At 27.1% G+C, this 22,908-nt stretch overlaps 1 protein-coding gene across 1 annotated transcript; it reads right to left on the bottom strand.

The window, feature by feature from the left end:
- Positions 1-2,357: 2,357 nt before the first annotated feature.
- Positions 2,358-5,329, bottom strand: LOC100204623 (normal mucosa of esophagus-specific gene 1 protein). Its single transcript, XM_065817583.1, has 4 exons — positions 5,240-5,329; positions 5,079-5,164; positions 3,263-3,323; positions 2,358-2,686 (listed from the first exon to the last, which is right to left on the bottom strand). Exons 1-4 carry the CDS (start codon positions 5,276-5,278, stop codon positions 2,615-2,617), a joined length of 258 nt encoding a protein of 85 aa, XP_065673655.1. The 5' UTR covers positions 5,279-5,329; the 3' UTR covers positions 2,358-2,614.
- Between the last annotated feature and the right edge of the window lie 17,579 nt (positions 5,330-22,908).

Genomic DNA, 22,908 nt, shown 5'->3' with positions numbered 1-22,908 from the left:
GGAAAACAAAACAGAGCATTTTTAGAGTTGCTCAAAACTAACCAATCACGAAATACTATTTCTTTATTTTACAATTGAAAGCTTAAAAAATACGTAGAGAACTGACTACCGTGTTTATCAACAGGAAATATTGTTGGGTGAGGTTCTGGACCTATAAGAATAACATTTTTTACATTTTTTTGGTGCTAAATTTAATTTTAACGCTCCAATATCGATGTTGGCACAATCGGTATAGAAAGAAAGTGTCGAAATATCAGATTGTACTTCAAGCGCAGAAGTTCCAACAAACTACGTTTCATTTCTTGCACTTAAATGGTTACCTCTTTTTTGTTGCTCATACCTCAAATCATACCTCTTTTTTGTCGCTCTTTTCGTTTATAGTATCTAGATTTATGGCGAGAACTCATATTCTGTATTACAGAAGTTTAAACGTAGCACTTTTGTTATTTACTTATAGGGGAAATTGGGGCAAAGCGGATCGGATTACTTTATTCTTGAAATTGAGCAAAAGTTAAAATTTATTTTTTTCAAGGCGAAAGAATTGAGATTATGTCCTTCATAAATCACTAAAACCCAAATACTTATTATCTAACGGCTCACAGAAAGGTTTAAGGTGAGTTGTGTTACGTTATTCACTGTGCCCCAATAGTGGGACACAGTGAATCAATGAACACAGCTATTAATAATCGATAGTGAATAGGGAACTATAAACTATCAATTGATAGTGAATAGCAAACTATAAGTTATTAGTAATACTTACAAGCATTTCCAGGTTGTTTTTTTTAAAGTAACAGATAGGCTAAGGTTTTGATTTTAATGATGTGTAAAAATCACTTGCCACTTTTTGCTCGTTTTTGCTAGGTATTTGTTTATTTATTTTTCGTATTTTTAAGTGTGGGTTGTTGTCTCTGTGTAATCATTATTTATTTTTGCTTTTTTCTGTGTTTTGATTAAAAACTTACCATTTTCAATAAACTTGTTAACCTTGTTTTAGGAGTGCTTTCCGATTCTTTAAAACAACACTAAACCTTGCTTTAGTGTTGTTTTCAAAGAATTGGGAAGCACTCCTAATTGCTATATAACTCTTATTAAGCTATGGGAAATATAAAAGAAAAAACAAATGTTTATTTAGAGTATTTTATATTTGAACTCAAAATAACTACTATGAAAAAGGCACTATTAAAGTAGCCGGATGATGTCAAAAGCTAAAGTTCTTCATCTGAAGACATCTCTGTTTGCTCTGGAGATTCGTCATCTGAGTCAGCAATATCAAGAAGATTTAAAAATTCAGCTGGAAGTACCATCTCCAAGGTTTTCTTTAAAAAAGGTTTCAATTTCAATGCAGATTGAAAGTTAGGATAAAAATAATTCAATTTTCCACCAGGTTTATTCTTATTCTAAATTTTTTCAATTAAAGATTAAAAAATAGTTTTGGCCTGCGACGTCGATAGTAAAATTCAAATTTTAGTTTTACAAAAGAAGCATATATATATATATATATATATATATATATATATATATATATATATATATATATATATATATATATATATATATATATATATATCATCATCATCACCATAGAAATTGAAAGTGTCTACCGAGTAATTCAAAGATATCACGTTCAAGTCAGTATTTTAGTAGCTTAAAATAGTGGTTGGGAACTAATGGCTCGTGCAAGACTAAAATTTTTAAAAATTAACAATTATAGGAATTGTTATGTTAGGAATTAATTGATATTACATATTTTATGCAATGTAAAAAAATTTAATTTTTTTTCAAATTTAAATAATAAAGATACAGAATATAACTTCTTAGCTAACGCAATCATTGGTTTGTACCGTTAATCATTGGTTTTGATACCTTAGAGTGGAAAGATTATCTTAATGGAGTAATCTTAATGAGTAATCATACCTTAGAGTGGAAAGATTATCTTAATGGAGCAATCTTAATGAGTAATAATACTTTAGAGTGGAAAGATTATCTTAATGGAGTAATCTTAATGAGTAATCATACTTTAGAGTGGAAAGATTATCTTAATGGAGCAATCTTAATGAGTAATCATACTTTAGAGTAGAAAGATTATCTTAATGGAGTAATCTTAATGAGTAATCATACTTTAGAGTGGGAAGATTATCTTAATGGAGTAATCTTAATGAGTAATCATACTTTAGAGTGGGAAGATTATCTTAATGGAGTAATCTTAATGAGTAATCATACTTTAGAGTGGGAAGATTATCTTAATGGAGTAATCTTAATGAGTAATCATACTTTAGAGTGGGAAGATTATCTTAATGAAGTACAGAAAAGTTGTATAATAAATTTTACAGAATTGAAAACGGAAAATAAATACAAAATTTAAATTAATAAAGTTTTTTGCCAAAATACTTGTAATAACCTTTAATGCTATATTTATATAGTTTATATTATTATAATATATTTCATATTGTTTCTGCATTTAATAAATAAATCTTATAATAAAATATTCAACATATTTATTTCAGAATATATACTATAATACAAATAGTATTTATAAACTTATCATATTTATTTTAATACATATTTTTATGATATTTTTTTAAAGCCATAGTATATTATCTTCAATTAGATACACTTACTTCAACGATTCAAGCGACTCGGGTGGTACTGCAGATTCAAGTTTTGAGTAGTCGTAAGGACTAAACATCTTAAAATTAAAATAAAGTTATAAGAAAAATATATGAATATACTGACAATACAAGTATTTTCTTTTTATAATGATTTATTCAAATATGTTCATATGTCAAAAAAACGTTACTTGATACTTGTTCCCTTTGAATATTTGCTGGGTTGAAAAGAATCAACCCAGCAAATATTCTACTGCAAATCCACTAGGAAATTTTTTGGAGGAATTTTTTAAACTAGTTCTCACGCACTTTTACTGGCACTTATATATATATTGACTTATTTATATTGACCAATAGAATTGATCAATGAGCGGCTAGTAGCATATTTCTCGGCTTAAACGGTTTCTCGCTAGTATATTCATGCTAACTAATAACCGTTTGTGCATTGGATCAATTAATTAGGCAAAGATTTAAGCCAACATTAATCAAATGCTATTGATATAAATTTTATTATCTCTACTCTGTGAGTAGGGATAATGAAATAAATTTTGATTTGCGATTTTCGTCCTTGTTCAAATTTTTTCTCCATATTACAAAAATAACAGTTTTTTTAAATTTAGAAAATTTAGAATTTAGAAAAAGAATTTTTTACCTACCTTAACTTGTTGAGTTGGAGAGATTTGGTTCCATGGAGTTGGATTTCGCGAACGTGACAATCTGGTAAAACAATTTAATAAATTCTACTTTGTATTTGACCTGAAAATTTGTTAAAATTAATTCCCAAATTTGTGCTACGTTGTAAAAAACGATAACTACTTATCAGAGGCGATTTTAGAAATGAAATGAGGGAGGATAGGGGGAGGGGAAAGAATCCTTAAAAAATGCGCTCTGTTTTCTAAAAAAAAAAAAGTTTCTAAATACTATTTTTCAACGTGTTTTTTTATAATATATATGTATATAATTTTATTTACTTAAAAAATAATATATTTTAGATTTTATTTATTTAAAGTGTTAGAACTAATTGTATTTCAAATTTTATTTAAAGTTTTTAAGTTTAATATATTTAAATCATTTTATCTATTTATAGTTTTAAAATTTGATATTTTTTAGATTTTATTTATTTGTACTATACTATAACTGCATTATATTTATTTGTTAAGTTTTTAAAATATAGCTTGTTGTTGTTGTTGTTGTATTAGTTTTTAAAATTTAATTATAAGTTTTAAAATTTAATATATTTCAAATTTTAATTAAAGTTTATAAAATTTAATGTATTTTAAATTTTATTTAAAGTATTAAAATTTAATATATTCTATAATTTTTACTTAAAATTTTAAAATAAAATATTAAAGTTTTTCTAAAATAAATTTTTTATTTTGTTTTATTTTTTGTCTGAATAAAAATACATTCCTAATAATAAATTCATAAAGATTACTGTGATTTAAGACTGGAAACAAAAGTTAAACCAAATCTTAAAATTTGAGTCTTTCCAAAATGTGAGAGCTATTAAACCACTAAAATGAGGGGTTATAAACATTACATGGCTTCTATGCTGTTTTTTAAAATCCTTTAATATTGCTAGTTAAAAATGCAAATATCAACAATACATTGTTTCTGGATGGAATGGATGGATGCACACGTTAAAATTTTTTAATTTAAAAAACAAAAAGTAGTTTTTGTCTATATAGTTTATTAGTCTGTTTTACCTGCATAATTATAATGACTCTTTTTTTAAATATTTAAAAATATACTTACATTTTTTTTTTTTTTTTTTGAATTTGTAAATTTGAAAAAGATATATTCAATAATAAAAGAACAAAAATTTTAATTTTTATGGATAAGGATGAAGTTCAAGAAATTGAGAGAAGTGTTTTAATAAATACTAGAACACTTTAATTAACTAAGAAAGTAATTTGTTAAAACGAGCTCTTTTGATTAAATATAGTTAATCAGTTCTGTATAAATTATTAAACACCTTATCTATATGATGGAATTGTCTTACCTGATTTTGATTTTTCAATATCTATTTTCGGTTTTCTTCGTTTTTCATCTTTAAAACCAAGTAAAGAAAAAAAACTTTTTTCTTTGAACATGTTATGAATGTTGAAATTTTTGTGAAATGCTATAAATATTTTTATTTTGATTGGATATTATTAAAGAGTTTGATCAATTATAATTTTTATATTTAGACCTTTTATGTTTTTATATATATTTACTTGGTTTTAACAAAAAAAAACCGAGATCTTTTTCTTCAAAAAAAATTTTTTTTCATATTCAAAGTTTATATTGTCATATTACGATTAATGAATATTAAAAAACTTGTCTCGGTTACTTTTCTAATTTGTTCTTTTTCAATATTTTGAATGTTGATTGAATTATCATAATACATATTAAATTTAGTGTACTTTGAGATTGAGCAAATAAAATGTTCGTTTAAAAAGTTTGAAACTGCAGCCATAAAGCACTACTTACACCACATCGGGAGCTCTTAATCCGCGTATACAAGATCCAACAGCTAAGGTAGCAGCAACGCTAATGCACCCGATAAGTGGCGCAACCTAATAATAAATGAAAACAAAGTATAAAATTTATAGACAAATGTTTTGAAGCATAAATATAGATTTTATTCGTACTGCTAATTTGTCTCCTAATTTCATAGACGCAAAAAACATTTTTTTTCTTTCCAAATTAATTGTTTACGGTTTACAACTGAAAACCCCAAATGAGATTCATTTATCTAAAGAAGGTTTTAAAAAACTATAATTAATTATTCAGACATAAATTGTTAATGATAAACGTGCTTTACGTTTAAAAAAAATCGTGTATACGTGCACGTAACGAACTTGCATTTGCAAACGTTTGTCCGAAACAAAGTTGTGGTGTAAAGTAACCAAATGTAACAGATAATGCTTGCAGATATAACTATCTGAACTTGTTTTTTGGTGTGCTATTCCCACATTTATGATACAAGTTGTTTTAATAAAATAGAATAGAGAATTACACTTCTTCTCTGCACGTAAATAAATATTTAAAAAAAAGTCGTATTTGTGCTAAAAATAATAAAAATTAACAGATACGGGAACATATTTTTCTTAACTGCTGCAAATTTTACAATGTATACGAAGTCTGATTTTTTTCTTTCAACTTGTTTATTTTATATGTTTAGTTTCTTAAGATCTTATTCCAATATAATAAAAGAAAAACAAAGAAGTTATATTAATTTTTAATGTATTTATGTGAATAAAAATCTTTAATAACTTCAGTTTTTATTTTGACAATAACACTTCGTTAAAATTTAAACGTCTCCAGATTACGTTTTTAAATATGTCTTTATCGTATAACTTGTTCTATCTTAATATTATATTATTTTTATTGAGTATTATGTTATTTATTATCCTATCATGTATTATTTATAAATAAGAGCTTTGCAACTCTTGTCAGGCCCAGCAGAAGGATTTTTTGATGTTTCAGATACGACGTTTGTAAAAATTGTGCCCACCTCAAACGTAAATTTGACTATGCTTATGTCAAAAGAAAGTGTTACGTAAAAATTGAGTTGAATTAAGTCGAGGAATAAAAATACCCCGAAATGTTTGTCACTTCTACTCAAAATTTGAGGGCATCAAGTTGATAAAGTATTTTTTTAAATAGCATTAACTAAATTTAAATTCGTTGACAGACTTTTAATTTCATCTGATATGTTCGAAAGTTATGACGATGCAAAATATACAAAATATACATTTTGGGGAGTGTAGAAACTTTAGATTGTCATTACTTTCAAACGCTAAAATATTATTAAATGAAAGTTAAAACTTTTCATTGAATTTAAATTTAGTGTAAAGTAAAATTTATATTTTATTATATCAATGCCCTCGAATTTGGGGTAGTTGTGGTAAACATTTTGGTTTTTTTCTTTCGCTCCCAGGCTCAAATCACCGCAATTTTTTACATAACACTCTTATTTGACATAAGTATATAAAAATTTAAGTTTGGAGAGTTCGTGTTTGCTCATTGAGGTGCCTTTCAAGATGGCATTTTTAATGGTATTCCTAAATGAAGACTTTTCTTGGTGCTTTATTTATTGCAAAGAAATTTAAACAATAGAATATTCCTCAAGGAATTAGAAGAAAAAGAGCTGTTACTGCTTCTAATTTTTTTTTGTTTAACTTTACTTGTTAATTGGAGAATCTTATAACTTTGAGTAAAAATAACATGTTTTTTTTAGGAAATTTTTGGCTCAAACACTTTGTTAAAGTTCTATCTCTTATGGTCTATAAGCACGTCCGAATTAAGGATATTTTTAAATTTTATTTAAAACAAATTGAAGCAAACCGACTGAGCAAAACCCTAAAGAAAAGAGATTTTATAAAATTTTTAAATATTGCATAAACACAGAAAAAATTTCTTCGAAACTTTTTTAAAATACAAGCAGAAGAATTTGTATTAAATTAAAAAAAAAAAAGTTTAAGTTTATTACATTTTGTTTAAATCCTAAGTTATAGATAGTCAAAGATGAAATTTTTTTTTTTAATTTCGATTTGAGTTTTACTAATTCGCCTTATCTACGTTGAAAGTGCGCAAAACCTAAAAAAATGTCAGACCTGAAACACCACAAAAAAATGTCATACCTGAAACACCAAAAAGTTCTGCTTTTTCTAATTATTCAGATGTTTGATTGCCAACTTGATGCCTCTTGTTACGCAAGACCAACTCTAAATTACGCTAAAAAGAATCTCAGTAAAAATAAGGTCTTTTTGTAACTAAACCGTAACTAGTAGAAGTAAGCACAAGTTTGATGCAACTGAACCGTGACTAGTAATAAGTAAGCACAGATCGTTTTTAAAACGTTTAAAAAACGTTAAAATCTGTTTTAATAAGTTTTTTAAACGTCTTAAAATCGTCCTGTGCTAACTGGGTTTATCTGGTTATTTGCATTTAGTTTTACGAGCCTGTAGCATTTAGTTTTGCAGAAATGTTGCATCTAGAAATGTTGCATCAAGAAATGTTGCATCAAGAAATGCTGCATCTAGAAATGTTTCATCTAGAAAGGTTTCGTCTAGTTTTTTTTAAGATTTTTAGTTTTTTGATTTTTTATTGTCTTTTTATTGATTTTAATTGTTGCACTTTGTCGTACATAAACTACATTGAAATGTAAACTGCACATTTTTTATTAAATAATATTTAATTTTATTCCCTTTAATTTTAAATATCTCAATAACATTTTTGGAGTATTTTTATGAAATTTAGGAAATAGTTGTTTGTAGACAGATTTACATGACTAAGTCAACTTTCTTAAAAACACAAAAATTTTTTCAAAAATTAAATAATTAGTTTCATTAACAAGTTCGGCTAGTAATTTGCTTTCAGAAGTACAGACAAAATTTGGTTTTAAACAACCAAAACCAAAAGCTGTTTGTTCAAGATAATTTTCTTTTTTCAATAGACAAAACGTCATTCTCTAGACCCGTCCCTAGTACGTCAACAGATATGTCTTCCAAAGTTCCGAAGTAATGTATGCCTACTTAATTGCCATTAATTCTTTATAAGTAAGCATTCGTCCTTTTTTTTCAAAATAAAAAAACAACTAATGCTTGGTGAGCGGTTATGGTTTTATGCAGCTGTATTTTTTATTTTTGTATTACAAATACTTGTTTAATTACCTAATTATTGGAAAAATGATTGCTTCATTGAGATACTACAACTAGTTTTAAAATAATTAAATAATAATAACTTGCTCTAAAAGACAGTATTTTTAAATTGATGTCAAATTGGCGTCGTATTTGAGTCAAATTAACGTCAAGACTTGTATTGAAATTTTTCTTGAAAAGAAATTTTTCGAAAAGAAATTTTTCTCAAAAAAGAAATCATAAAACTTAAGTTTAAAAAAGGAAAAAATTTAACAATATTAAAGTTTTTAAACAAAAAAATGCAGGTTAGCTACCATTATAAAAGTTCAAATAAAAATAAAATAATAAAAATGAAAATATACAAAATATAAAAGTACACACATTAAACTGTTTTGTCTTTATATAATAAGTAATTGTGTGCATTTTTTTGAAGATATTAAGGTGCTTCAATAAGTCCTTGCAGTTTTGCCACACCACCACGGAGAGCATTTTACGCGAAAGTTTATTACCCAATGCCATATAATAATGTCATTTTTGTTTATGATTTGATCCGATGGCGATCACAAATAATACCGAATTATAACTTATATTTTAAGATCTTAACCGTTTTTACATTAACTATATCAATTACATTTTTTATATTTTTGTATCTCAAAAACAACAACAACAAAACTCTATTTATATAAAAATTCAATAACAAAAAACATTTAGTAAACACTATTGTTCAAACAGTCGCGATATAATTGTTATTTAGTTCGTTATAGCCATATTGGCGCTATTTGATGGTTATAGCTATAGTGGTATTGGAATGTTGTTTTTCTTTTATGCTGATTCGGTTTTCTTCCGATCTTTCTCCCCCTCTTTGATAGACTCTAGTTTATCAAACATTCATAATTGCCAAACTCAAGAAGACACAATCTTGTAATTGGTCGTATAAGTTCTTTTTCGCCGATTTTAACTTTCACAACTCTTACGCGTCCATCTTTACCTTCAAAGACTTCCATAATTCGATCAAGCGGCCAATGTCCTCTGGGTGTATCTGGAGAAATTACTAACGCAATGTTATCTGTTTTTATTTTGCATTTTTCTTGATTCCATTTATATCTCTTTGATTAAGATAGAAGCCATTCTCGCATCCACCGTTTCCAAAAATGACCAACCATCTCCAAGATTTCTTTTATTGATTTTCTCCAAGTATTCCTTCTCTTGAGTATCAAGAGAAGGGATACTTGGAGAAAAGCTTAATAATATTATTGTACTCTTCTCCAAGACTTTTGTTTTTCATAAGGCGTTTTTCCGTGTTTTGTAGTCTGTTTAACGCCATTGAATAATTATTGTCCAGCTGTTTATTATCTTTCCATAATTATTTTTGGTAATTCCATTATTAATTATCTTTGATAATTCTGTTATCTTTGGTCATTTTAGCTCATATCTTTCGCTCTCTGTTTTTAGCGAATTAGTTACTATATTAAGGGTGGTAGAGTCTTCTGGGCTTGTTTTTTTTTTTTCTAAATTGCATCACTTTGTCGCCTTCAACTTCCCATAACTTTTTAATGGTGTTGTTTGCATCTTCTATTTCCTTTGTACTAGATGTTATTTTCGTAAAATGGGTTTGAAGAGATCCAACAGCTTCGCCAATACATATCCATTCAAGCGGTGTGAGTCGAGCCACTAGTTCATTAAATTCTCCTTTTACTTCCTTAATTGCACAGTGCAGCTCAGCATAATCCACACCGATTAGAATGTCAATTTTTGGTTTTGGTCCAATGATTGGGAATTCGATTTTTCTTAGATAGTTCCAACTTTTTGACAAAATTGCCCAATTAACTGCTTTTAAGTTTCCAGTTATTAAGTATACATTATTAACTGCAAAAGCTTCCACTGTAATTTTTATTTCTCCATTCAATAATTCCAACTGGAATTTCACCGGCATCGTTTCAAAAGAATCAGTTTTTCCATTATCATGTTTACCTTGCAGTGACAACTCAGCCGCTACATAAGAATTCAAATACGTCTTGGTACTTCCATCGTCAAGCAATGCGTTTACTACAACTTTTTTATTTCTATTACAAAGAATAACTGGCAATGTTCTAAAAGATATGCAGTTTATGACGTGTTTTGAAAGAGGTTGGATGTTCGACGTAAGAGAATTTTCTATTATCTTGTCTTTTTCCTTGAAATCTTCAGAAACTGTTTCATTTATATGTCTTTTCTTGTGAAGCAAACGACTATGAGTACAGCCGTCAATCCTACACATTATTGTATTCTTGCATTCTTTTGAAGAATGGTTAGAATTCAAACATTTGAAGAAGAGTTTATTTTTCTTTGGTCTCTCCTATTTTTCTTTAATATTTTGATTTCGAAACGTTGGACACTACCATATTTTATGATCATTTTTGTAAATAGAACATTTCTGTATCCATTTTTTTTTTTTTTTTGGATCACTGTTACCAAAGTAAGAATCTCCTTCGTGTGCTTTGCTACCAGTAATTTTTTTTAAACCATGTAGAGTCTCCGTGGCTGCTATTTGAAAATCTGCTTCTTTAACAACAAACTTTTTTAGAGATTCAACATTTTCGTTTAACCTGTTTTCATACTTGATAGCAATATCCATTCATTTACATGTTCCATAATTTCCGCAAGTTCGTCATTTAGTTTTTCATTTTGAGTTTTCCTACATTTTCTTTTGATTCCAGAAGTTCGTATTTCTTTGATAACTCAACCATTATCTCGAGAGCTTTGTTTTGAGTGTTTGTTAATTGATTACTCAATTCGTGTAACTCGTTTTAGTTGTCACTGCATGCTAAGTGGGTTCATTGCCTCCAATTTGCTGAATAATTTGATGTTTAGTTCGAGTAAACCAAAACTTTAGAACTATTATCTTCCTGTTCAATGCAGATACTTTGTTTTAAACGGTTAACTGATCTTCCATTTGGTTATTTGATTTTTGATTTTTTCTTTTTACCATTCTTCTGTGTTGAAAAAACTACACTCTGCTACTAATTATGATCCGAGCAATCACAAATAATACCGAATATGTATTATAACTTATATTTTTAAGATCTTAACCGTTTTTACATTAACTATATCAATTACATTTTTTATATTTTTGTTTTTTAAAAACAACAACAACAAAACTCTATTTATACACAAATTTCGTTCAATAACAAAAAACATGTAGTAAACACTATTGTTCAAATAGTCGCCATATAATTGTTATTTAGTTCGTTATAGCCATATTGGCTCTATTTGATGGTTATAGCTATCGTGGTATTGGAATGTTGTTTTTCTTTTATGCTGACTCGGTTTTCTTCCGATCATGAATTTAGTGTACATTTTATGACTTTTTTAACTTTGATGACGTTTATGACTTTAAACAAAAGATTGCCCTTTTTGCTTCTATTTTTTCCACTTTTTAAATATTTTTTTATATTATATATATATATATATATATATATATATATATATATATATATATATATATATATATATATATATATATATATATATACATATATATATTATATATCATATCTAATAGTAATAATATATATCATATCTAATAGTAATAATATATATGTATTATTATTATTAATGCTATTTTATTTGCTATATTGCTCCACATCTTTTCTATATATTGCTCCATATCTTTTCTATAATAAGATATCTAGAACAAAATATGTTCAAAACTATAACTCCAAGTACCTCCGTTCCACATTGGAGTAACAAAACACCTTCATCCACTTATATCTTCAATTGCTTACTTTAATTTCTCAACTTTAATTTGCTCAACTTACTATTTTATTAATGTAGTTTTCCCATTTTAAATTAAAATGTAGTTTTCCCATTTTAAATTAAAATGGGAAAACCAAATTGATAAAATAGTAAGTAAAGCAAATTAAAAGTGAGTATATTAATGTAAGCAATTATGTTTATATATCAAACAATTAATTGTTTGATATATAAACACCTAGGTCTCTTTATAATGACTTTACTACGGTTGCACTATATCTTTTAAAGTATACTTTATTTTGGATTATCACAACCAAAATGCACAATTTTACATTTATCTTTATAAAAACCAATTAATCATTTTTTATCCGGTTAAATAAGAAGTCAAGATCAAGCTGCAGAAAGTGTTATCGTCTTATTTGTAACTGCAATTATATTTAAGTTATCAGCATACATCTTTACTTTATTATTCAATTTTTTGCTACAACATTAAATATATAAATTATATATAACAACTATGGCCTACTATAGTACTTTTCGTTTTAACAAATAGTACACTTCGTTTAAACGAAGAGTACTATTTACTATTCTTTAATTCTAAGAGGTCTATTTGTAAAAAAAGATGGCTGTCCATATTATTATATCTCATCTGGACTGATGAAATAGTTTATGTAATATTATGAGTAAATAGTTTATGTAATATTACGAGGAGAAATATAATATAACGAATAAAAAAGGTAATAATAGAAAACTTTTGTATTTTTGTACTTTTATACTAGCAATTTGTGTATTCATAAACGTATATATCTATGTATATATTTGTCTATAATATATATTTGCCTACATTATATGTTTTTACATTTGTACATTACATATTTAATTTGAAAAGACTGGGAATTTAATTTTTATCTATTGTTATGTTATTACCTATTTATGTTTTTTTTTTTTTTAATGTTATTTTTTTTTCTCTCTCTACTTTTAAAACTTTTATTAGCATCTTTTCATCAGTGGCATTGATTATCTTCTTCTTAATGTTAAAAAAAACATTAGTTATGATTTTAGAAGCAAATTTAAACCCCCATTCTTTTTGTAAATCGCAAGTAAAGCAAAATGTTGGAAACTATTTTTTTAAAACAAAGCTTTATAAATCTTTGACATAAGCATTTTGTTTAGTTATTAAACTTGAAAGATTATCTACATCCGCATGTGAAATTCTAAAGTGAAATTATTTGTAGTTACGGACAAATATATTGCTTGCATTTGTAGCAAGCATAGATGTACATCCGTTGCATTTGCTTCTTTTTATCAATTTCTTTGCTATTTAACCAGCAATTGTTGTTTCAACTCCTTCTGCTTCAGATGAAAGAGTTAATTCAGATATCTCATTTGAGTTCTCATCTAATGTTGTCAGTAGTTCATTATTAATTGGATTATTAAAGCTGTTCCTTAAATCTTCCTCCAAAAAATTTATATTCTTCTTAATTAAAGTCCGACATCCTAAATAAACTTCTGAATGTTGAACTTCTAGTAAGCTTACTAGAAATCTTCCACCACTCATCTGTCGATATTTAGAAAATCTACGCTATATAGAGTCATATTGAAATTGTGAAGTAAGCTTATACAAATATTTTTCTTCGATAAGCTCATCTATAAGTATTGCTTAAAAACGCAAAGTTGCAGTAAGAGCAGATAATGTTTGTTTTGGCAAAGTAAAAATTGCCAAAAGTCAATCCAATTAGCTAGTCGCCAAAAATATTAGTTGTTTTACCATTATCAAATCTACACTCACATAAACACCACTACAACATTGTGCCTGTTTCTGAAGTTAAGATCCATCCACAATTAGTCTTATATCTTTATGAATTAAGCTTTTCTCCAAGTGTGTTAACTACCTTTATTGCATCAACTCCACCTTGTTTTATTTTATTTAATAAAGAAATTAAAGGTAACGAAAACGATTCAAAAAAATTTCATATTTTTTATATTGTCCAAAGAAATTTTGTATCTTATATATTGTTTTACAATATGCAACACACTTGCTAACCATAATGTCAATATTTATAAATTTTCTAAAATAGTAACTAAATTATTTTTATCCAAAAATCTTTATTTAAAAATCCGCTTTTTTGTACTATTTCCTTATCTGATACTGATCTAAGATACATCTGACTTACAAATATCATAGCACAAGAAGAAAATATTCCTAATGATCTTGTTTTTTATACTACTTTTCCATTTTTTGCAGAATTTGTGTCTGAGGAAATTTTTTTTTTAGTTTTTGGTTTAGGTACCCAAAGAAGATCTAACAGTCTTTTCACAGAACGCTACGGAAGAGCATTTAACTAGGAAGTTTACTCCTCCTTCCTTACTGATAGAGCAAAATATGTCCAGAACTCGCTTCAAACCCTGGATCTCTTTTTTCTAAAGCAAGAGTTTACCAATGCGCCACGGCTGCTATGACGCTATATTAATAATAATATAAATCTCTTTTTGAAATTTTCTACCTCTTAAGAATAATTTTGTAATCGATAGTCCATTTGATACACCACTTAATTTGCGATAATTTTTTTAGGGCATTTCTTTCAATCTTTGGCCCTATTTGTTTTTGTACCTTATATAATAATAATAACTTTGAGTGAAAATACCCTTAATGTATATTACATATCCTAACTTTAAGAATTTACAATATATCCTACCCCTTAAGGTAGAAAACTATACACTTTAAGGTACAATATTGTACCCTTAAGGTAGTAAACTACACCATATATGACATTTTTTATATAAATTTTAATCTTTAAGGTATAATTTTTTTTAATCTTAAAGGGGTAGGGTATGTGATATACCCTAAAGTCAGAAATTTATATCATTATTTTATAGTGTTTAGGACTGTTACTACATGGCCTTAAATATTACACGACCGTGTATGTTACATTTTAGAGGCCTGAAGAAGAGCAGTCGTTTAGTAACCTTTTTCTAATCAAGACAGCACTAAGATTTACAATGACCCAAGACCGGTTTACCAATCTGTTAGTAAGTACAATCTCACAAAATATCTGTGCTACAACAAAGTTATTGCAAATTTCAATATGAATAAAGTTTGGATCCATTTCCAATGAAGAAGACCGTAGAATCGCTATTACACTTTAACTTACAATTTCTAACAATATAATAAAGTCAGTTTGTCTCAATATATTAAAGTCAGTTATCACAATATAATATATATTGTTATCTCATTATCACGTTATTGTTATCACATATAATAAAGTCAGTTTCTCAATTATACTCGTCTATTTATCTATTTTTAAATTTATTTATTTTTGTTCAGTTTTTTTTAAAAAAAAATTAGCCTCCAAATAAAATATACCCCTTCGGCTTTGGGGAGGTGAATTCAGTAAAAAAAAGTTCAATTTTGTTAGCGCTTAGATCGGTAATCAAACTTTTTCGTATAAATTAGATATGATGAGGCGTTGGTGAAATTTATATATATATATATATATATATATATATATATATATATATATATATATATATATATATATATATATATATATATTCTTTTTTTTTTATTTTAAACATCTAAGCTTCCAACAAGGCTGCAAGCAACCACTAATTAAAGTTGAAAATTACTGGAAGAGAAAAGAGGAAGATTGCAGAGCAAGATAACGATTGACAGACGAGTTAAAAGATAACAAATTATATGAATCAGGAAAGCAAGATGAAGGAAGCGAATTCCAAAGAACTGATGTTCGAGGAAAAAAACTAGACAAATAAGAGTTTTTGGAGCACTTAGGAACAGTCATAGAAAAAGGATGAGACTTAGTTGAATGACAAGTAACAGGAGAATGAATTTTCGTAGATGACACAAGAGATGCTAGCTCTTTACAGCAGTGCCCATTATAGTATTTGTAGAAAAGAAAAAGAAAAGCAATATTACGACGATCTGACAATGGTTGGAGGTCGGCTGCAAGAGCAGGTCCAACTATGTTCACAATGCATTTTTGCACCTTGTCTAAAAGAAAAAGCGCATCAATAGAAATTCCGCCCCAGATATTGCAACAGTATTCTATACAAGGCCGGATTTGAGATTTATAGAGATAGAGAGTAGAATCTGAAGTAAGAAAGTGTCAAGCTCGATAAAGAGATGCAACCTTAGCAGATACTAATTTTGAAACAGATTTGATATATGGTTTCCGAGAAAGGTCACAAGTAAGAGTTAATCCTAGAAGATGAAGAGTGGATGACCCATCGAGTACATTACCGTTCATAAATATAGGAAGATCTAAATTATTGCGATAACGATTGACTGAAAAAAATTAAGTTTTATCTGTATTGAAGTTCGCCAGCCACTGTGAGCCCCATGCTGTAGCAGAACTGAGATCCTTTTTAAGCTCAAATGCCCTCTCCAAGCAATCAGAGAGTGTTGACTTCTTATCACGACAAGAATAAATGGTAGTATCATCAGCAAACAACGCCACCTTAAATGTGAGAATATCTAGAAGATCGTTAATGTAAATTAAAAAGAGTATATGGGCAAAGGATAGAACCTTGAGGAACCCCTGAAGTTACAAAATAAGAAGAAGAGTGCTGTCCATTGAGGACATTTTTTATACTACGATTGGAAAGGAAGGGTTCAATAATCTTAAAGATGTTGCCAGATACACAATAAGAAGAAAGCTTATGGAGAAGGTCAGCATGCCAAACTTTATCAATAGCTTTTGAAATGTCAAGAGCGGTGACCTTAACCTCTCCACCTTTATCTAATGCACAATAAAACCTTTAGGTTATTACTATTAGCAAATCAGCTGTAGAACTAGAAGATCGAAATCCATCAGAAGTAAGTTATTAGATTCAATCATATATATATATATATATATATATATATATATATATATATATATATATATATATATATATATATATATATATATATATATATATATATATATATATATATATATTAGATTCAATTATTATTTATAACCTTATTTGTTATCCATATTTTTGGCGTAAATTCCTTTGAAAAATTTTTTTGATCTACTACTAGTTGACTTACCCAAAAAACGATGAAACGATGCGCTTTAATGTCTTTGAAACCGCGAATAATATACTCAATGACGCTGATACGCAAATTTTTCAAATGTATAATTTTATCTCTCGATATTTTGAAACAGAAACTTTCAAAACTGAACTTGAAGCTTATAAAAATAATTTTACGGTAATTCACATAAATATAAAAAGCATAAATAAAAATTTTGACAAACTTAAACATTTCCTAATTGATTGCAATTATTCATTCAGTATGATTTGCCTAACAAAAACTTGGTGTTCTGATGAATCAATCCAAAATAACTCTAACTTTCAAATTCCAAATTATAAATTATTATCTTCTGAAAGGAAAGCATACAAAAAAGGAGGAGGGATTGCAACTTATGTTCGGAATGATCAAGTGATAAAAGTGAGAAAAGATCACTCTATTTCTAACCCCGATAGTAAGGTCTTTACAATAGAGATCATCAACTCCAAATTTAAAAATATTATAGTCTCTACCTGTTAAAGGCCACCTTAAGGTAATATTAAAAAATGTTCTAATTATCTAGAAGAAATTTTTCTTAAAACCAATAAGGAGCAAAAAAAGTTGTTCTGTATCGGGGACTTAAACATAGATTTTTTTAAAATACAAAGAGTGTCCGATCACTAAATTATTTTTTGATAACATGTTTCAACATTGTATTTTACCAATTATTAATAAACCCACACGGGTAACCTCGAATACTATTTCTGCTATAGATAACATACTAACAAACTCATTTCTAGATACCTCCTTAAAAGCAGGAATAATAAAAATTGATATAACAGATCATTTTCCAATTTACTTTACAATAAAACACGATACAAAAATAAATAATAACTCGAAAAAAAAAATTTATAAAAGAAAAATAAATAAAAATTATATTAAATGTTTTAAAGACGCACTATTGGCAGTAGATTGGGTTAAAGTGTATCAAGAATGTAACCTTGGGAACACAAACTCTGCATATAATACTTTTACAGATATTTTTCTAAAACACTATAATAATCATTTTCCAATCAAAGAAAAAAAAATGAAAGAAAAACATTTGAGCTGTCCATGGATCACCAGCGGAATCAAAAAATCTTCAAAAACTAAACAAAGACTATATATTAAATATTTGAAAAACAGAAATGAAGAAAACCTATCTACTTATAAACAATATAAAGATCTTTTCGAAAAAATCAGAAAACATTCTAAAAAAGTTTATTATTCTAAATTACTTCAAAAAACAAATGGAGATACCAAAAAAACATGGAACATCATGAAAGAAATAATCGGAAAAAAGTATATAAAAACAAACAGCTTACCAGATAGAATTATTATAAATGAAATAGAACACAACGATAAGAACTCCATTGCCGAACAATTCAACAATTTCTTCGCAAATATTGGCCCTAACATGGCGTGTAAAATTCAAACCGCAACTAACTCCTTTGAAAATTATTTTACTGATCTAAATAGGGAACTAACTTTCAACGGATTAAGCTATGAAGAACTCGAAAATGCAAAAAACTCTTTAAAAATCAACAAAGCACCAGGAATTGATGAAATTTGTAGCAATATTGTAATGAGTATCTTTCCGATAATAAAGAAACCCCTCTTCGAAATATTTAAATCTTCAATTACAACAGGAACCATTCCAGAGAAATTGAAAATTGCAAAAATTGTACCAATATATAAAACTGGAGAACCATACTTACTAAACAATTATAGACTAATCTCAATTCTTCTTGTATTCTCAAAACTCCTCGAACGAATAATTTTTAATAAATTATACCAATATATAACAAACAACAACATCTTAAATACAAAACAATTCGGCTTTCAAAAGCAACATGCAACCGAACATGCAACCAAACATGCAATCGTAGATCTTGTAAATAGCATCAACTACTCATTTGTTAATAAAGAATTTGTTTTAGGAATCTTTATAGATTTATCGAAAGCATTCGATACTGTTGATCATGCTATCCTGCTCAAAAAATTGGAAAAATATGGCGTAAAAAATGTTGCATTACTCTGGTTTAAAAATTTTTTGCTAAACAGACAGCAATGTGTTAACACTGATGAAAATATCTGTTCAAAATTGCTTAAGATTAAATGTGGCGTTCCCCAAGGTTCCATTCTAGCTCCCTTATTGTTCTTAATATACATTAACGATCTTCCGAAAGTCTTAAACGAACTTGATGTAATAATGTTTGCAGATGATACTAATTTATTTTATTCATCTCAGTCTATTAAAGAACTCTTTGAAACAACGAATACCGAACTTGAAAAACTTAATATCTGGCTAAAATCTAATAAATTATCTTTAAACACAGAAAAAACAAATTACATTTTATTCCATCCCAACCAAAAAAAAAAAAAATACCTAATATATTACCATTGCTAAAAATAGAAAACAAAAATATTGAAGGAACCTCAATAACAAAACTTCTAGGTTTACTAATTGACGAAAATATTTCATGGAAAGCACACATTGACTATTTAAATACTAAAATAACCAAAAACATTGGCGTGCTATACAAAGCTAGACCAATGTTATCCCAAGAAAATCTAAAACATCTTTATTTCTCATTTATACAGACCTATTATACATATGGTAATATAGCATGGGCAAGTACCAATAAATCCAATTTGAAATCACTTTATCGATGTCAAAAACATGCCGTTAGAATTGTCTATAAAAAAGACAAATTCACTCATGCTGAACCTTTGTTAAAACTCCTTAATGCACTAAACGTCTATAGAATAAACATTTATCAAAACTTATTGTTTATGCTGAAATATAAACTCGGGCTTGTCCCATCACATTTCTCAAATGATTTCTTTAAAAGCAATAGAAATAGATATGACACTCGAGAAGTAGGAAACTTTAATATACCGTTTAGAAAAACAAAACTATCGCGTTTCACAATTTCATATCTCTATAATAAACTGATATCCAGAAATGCCATAATTACAAAATTAGATAACCTAAATTGTTTGAAAATCTTACTAAAAAAATTCGTTTTAAATATAAACAATTATATGAACTTACACTAAACTAATACTGAAACTAGAGCCAAAATTAACGTTGAAACGAAAATCCCAAAAAAACTTCAATAACAAATATTAATATAAAAAATATATAAATCAAAAATAATTTTATTTATGTCTAATCATATATTTATGTGTACAAAATCTAGCATTTATAAATTATTTATTATCTTACATTTTATTATATGTGAATCCAATATAAAATGAACTACCATTATATTTTGTGAAACTAGAAACATGTAAATACAAAAATACAAAAAATATTACTAGTACAAGCGGTTTCTTGATGACAAGACCATCTGGTCTTCTGCAAGTTTCCCGCGTTCTTTTAATAATAATGATACCCTGCAGTTATATTTTTTGTATTCCATAAAGTTGTGAGATTTTATTTTTTCTCTTAGTATTGCTCCCTCCGCCCCCCCCCCAATACAATTTTCGTTCCTACGTGCCTGTATATATATATATTAGGTGCCTGTATATATATATGTGCCTGTATATATATATGTGCCTTCCTACGTGCCTGTATATATATATATTAGGGTGGAGCGATTTTGAAAATTTTTGAAATTTGATTTGCCTGAGCAGCAAATCAATATCTTTTGCTGAAAAAAGAACCTTACTCTTTTTTTTTTTAGTTTAGATGAGTTCTTGAGGTTCCTCTTTGGATTCTAAATTTTTGATGGGTCCTAATATTGTTTAAATTTTTTATTTCTAAACTATATCAACTTGATACTTAAAAGAAGCAAAATAATATGCTGATTTTGAAAATAATATTTGTTTTTATTAAAAAATAAAATTAAAAAAGTAGAGTTGTTTTTTTCATTAAAAACCCCCGTCCTCAACAAAACGGGGGTTTTAAGGTATATTTTTGCAAGTGTTTTTTTCACTAAAAATTTTTTCTAATAAAATTATTATTTATGAAACAAGCATTTTTTTCTGCTTTTTTTGAGTCCAAGGTTGATATGGTTTAGAAAAAAAAAATTCAAAAATATTAGGACCTGTCAAGAATTTAAATTCCAAAGAGGACCCTCAAGGTCTCTCATCAAAATCAAAAAATATTTTTTACTTTTATCTTATAATTAATAGACGTTGATTCGTGTCTCAGTAATATTGGTTTTTAAACTCTTTTTTTTTGCTATGAAAATCGCTCCACCTTAATATTTAGTTCTTCACAAAATCTCCGACGGAAAGTGATGCTTACTTTCGTTCCTTTTGAATAACATAATGGTGTTCCGTTAATCAAAGAGATTGTAAACAACTTCTTAAAATTTGTTATTAAAAAAATATTTTTATAAAAAGAGAATTAGTAGTATGTACTTACTTAGTAAATAGATGAGAGTCATTTATCAGAGTATTAGTAAAATTCAAATTGAATGGTACAATTAAACTACATTGAATGATTCAATGTAGTCTAAGTGCAGAATATGTTTATTGTACATTTAAAATGTGTTTTTAAACAAAGCGATGTGAAATAGCTATAAACTTGTTTGAAAATAGCTTGAAACTTTTTGCTTTAGAGTTGAAAAAAACTATTAAAAAACAGTTTTATTTAAAAAATATCTATGTGCTGAACTTAAGTTTATTTTTTAGGCGTTTTATAAAAAATTACCTTCCATTAACTAAATATATTAGTTAAATCCAAAACCTAATAATTGTCTAACATGCACTTTCAGATCTATATATTAAATATGGATGCGGAAAGTACACAAGTTAGAAAACAAGTTAGATACGTGTTTGAACTCAGATTAATATTTTAAAAAGATTAATCTGAATTCTGCACCATAGCAGAACAACACAAAAAAATATTTGAGTCAAGGGCATTATTTAATTTCTGAAAAGAATAATAAGTATACTGGGAAGAGTAAAAAATAGAATAAAGCAGTCAAATTGTAAATACAGTCAACTAAAAAATCATTAATTAATCAAACTTTTGAAAATCAATTACCAGGCCAGGACAACATCAAATTTAAGGGTGTTTCATGGATATTTTAAGTTTTTTTCAAAGTATTTTAAGGTAAACATGGCTATTTATTGTAGTTTAAGGAGGCATAAACCAATATTTTGATTGGCTTTAATGGCATCCCAAATTATGATTTTAAAGCAATTTTTTACAGTCAAAAGCAAATAATGAAAGTTGTATCATTGTCAAAACAAATGCCAAACATTTGTAGAACAACAATCAAACTGAAAAGATGCATTTTTGCATAATGAATTGCATAAAATTAAAATGAATGCAGTTATCTACACTTTGAGTAGTCACCTTTGGTATTTTAGTTGAATAGTCACCTTTGGTACTTTAGTTCAGGGTTTTGCTTTTAAAACCACCAGTTTCATGATATAGTTTTAAGGTTTTTATAATGCAGCCATGTGATATATATGTTGAAATGTGCAGCAATAGCAGTCACTTTTACTGAACAAGGAGTTCACACGGAGTAGCAATCTGAACATATCTTTCTGTCATTATTTTTTTAGTTTTCCTATCATTAATATAATATTCCCATAAAAATTAAAGTTCCCATAAAAATTTAAGGGTTAAAAAGATTTATAGTCAAATTTAGGAGTTTTGAACCCCTAAATTTGACTGCAACAAATTTAGGGGTTCAAAATAAAAATTATGCATTTATATAATGACATTTCTCAAAGTTTTGAATCTAAAAAAGTATATATATATATATATATATATATATATATATATATATATATATATATATATATATATATATATATATATATATATATATATATATATATATATATATATATATATATATATATATATATATGTATATATATTTAATTCTGTTATATTTTCTGCAAATTTTCAAAATGTTTT

This window comes from Hydra vulgaris, chromosome 14 (genome assembly GCF_038396675.1).
Source record: "Hydra vulgaris chromosome 14, alternate assembly HydraT2T_AEP".
Classification (NCBI taxonomy): domain Eukaryota; kingdom Metazoa; phylum Cnidaria; class Hydrozoa; order Anthoathecata; family Hydridae; genus Hydra; species Hydra vulgaris.
Note: the sequence above shows the minus strand (reverse complement) of the source record. Positions and strands in the feature narration are given on the sequence as shown.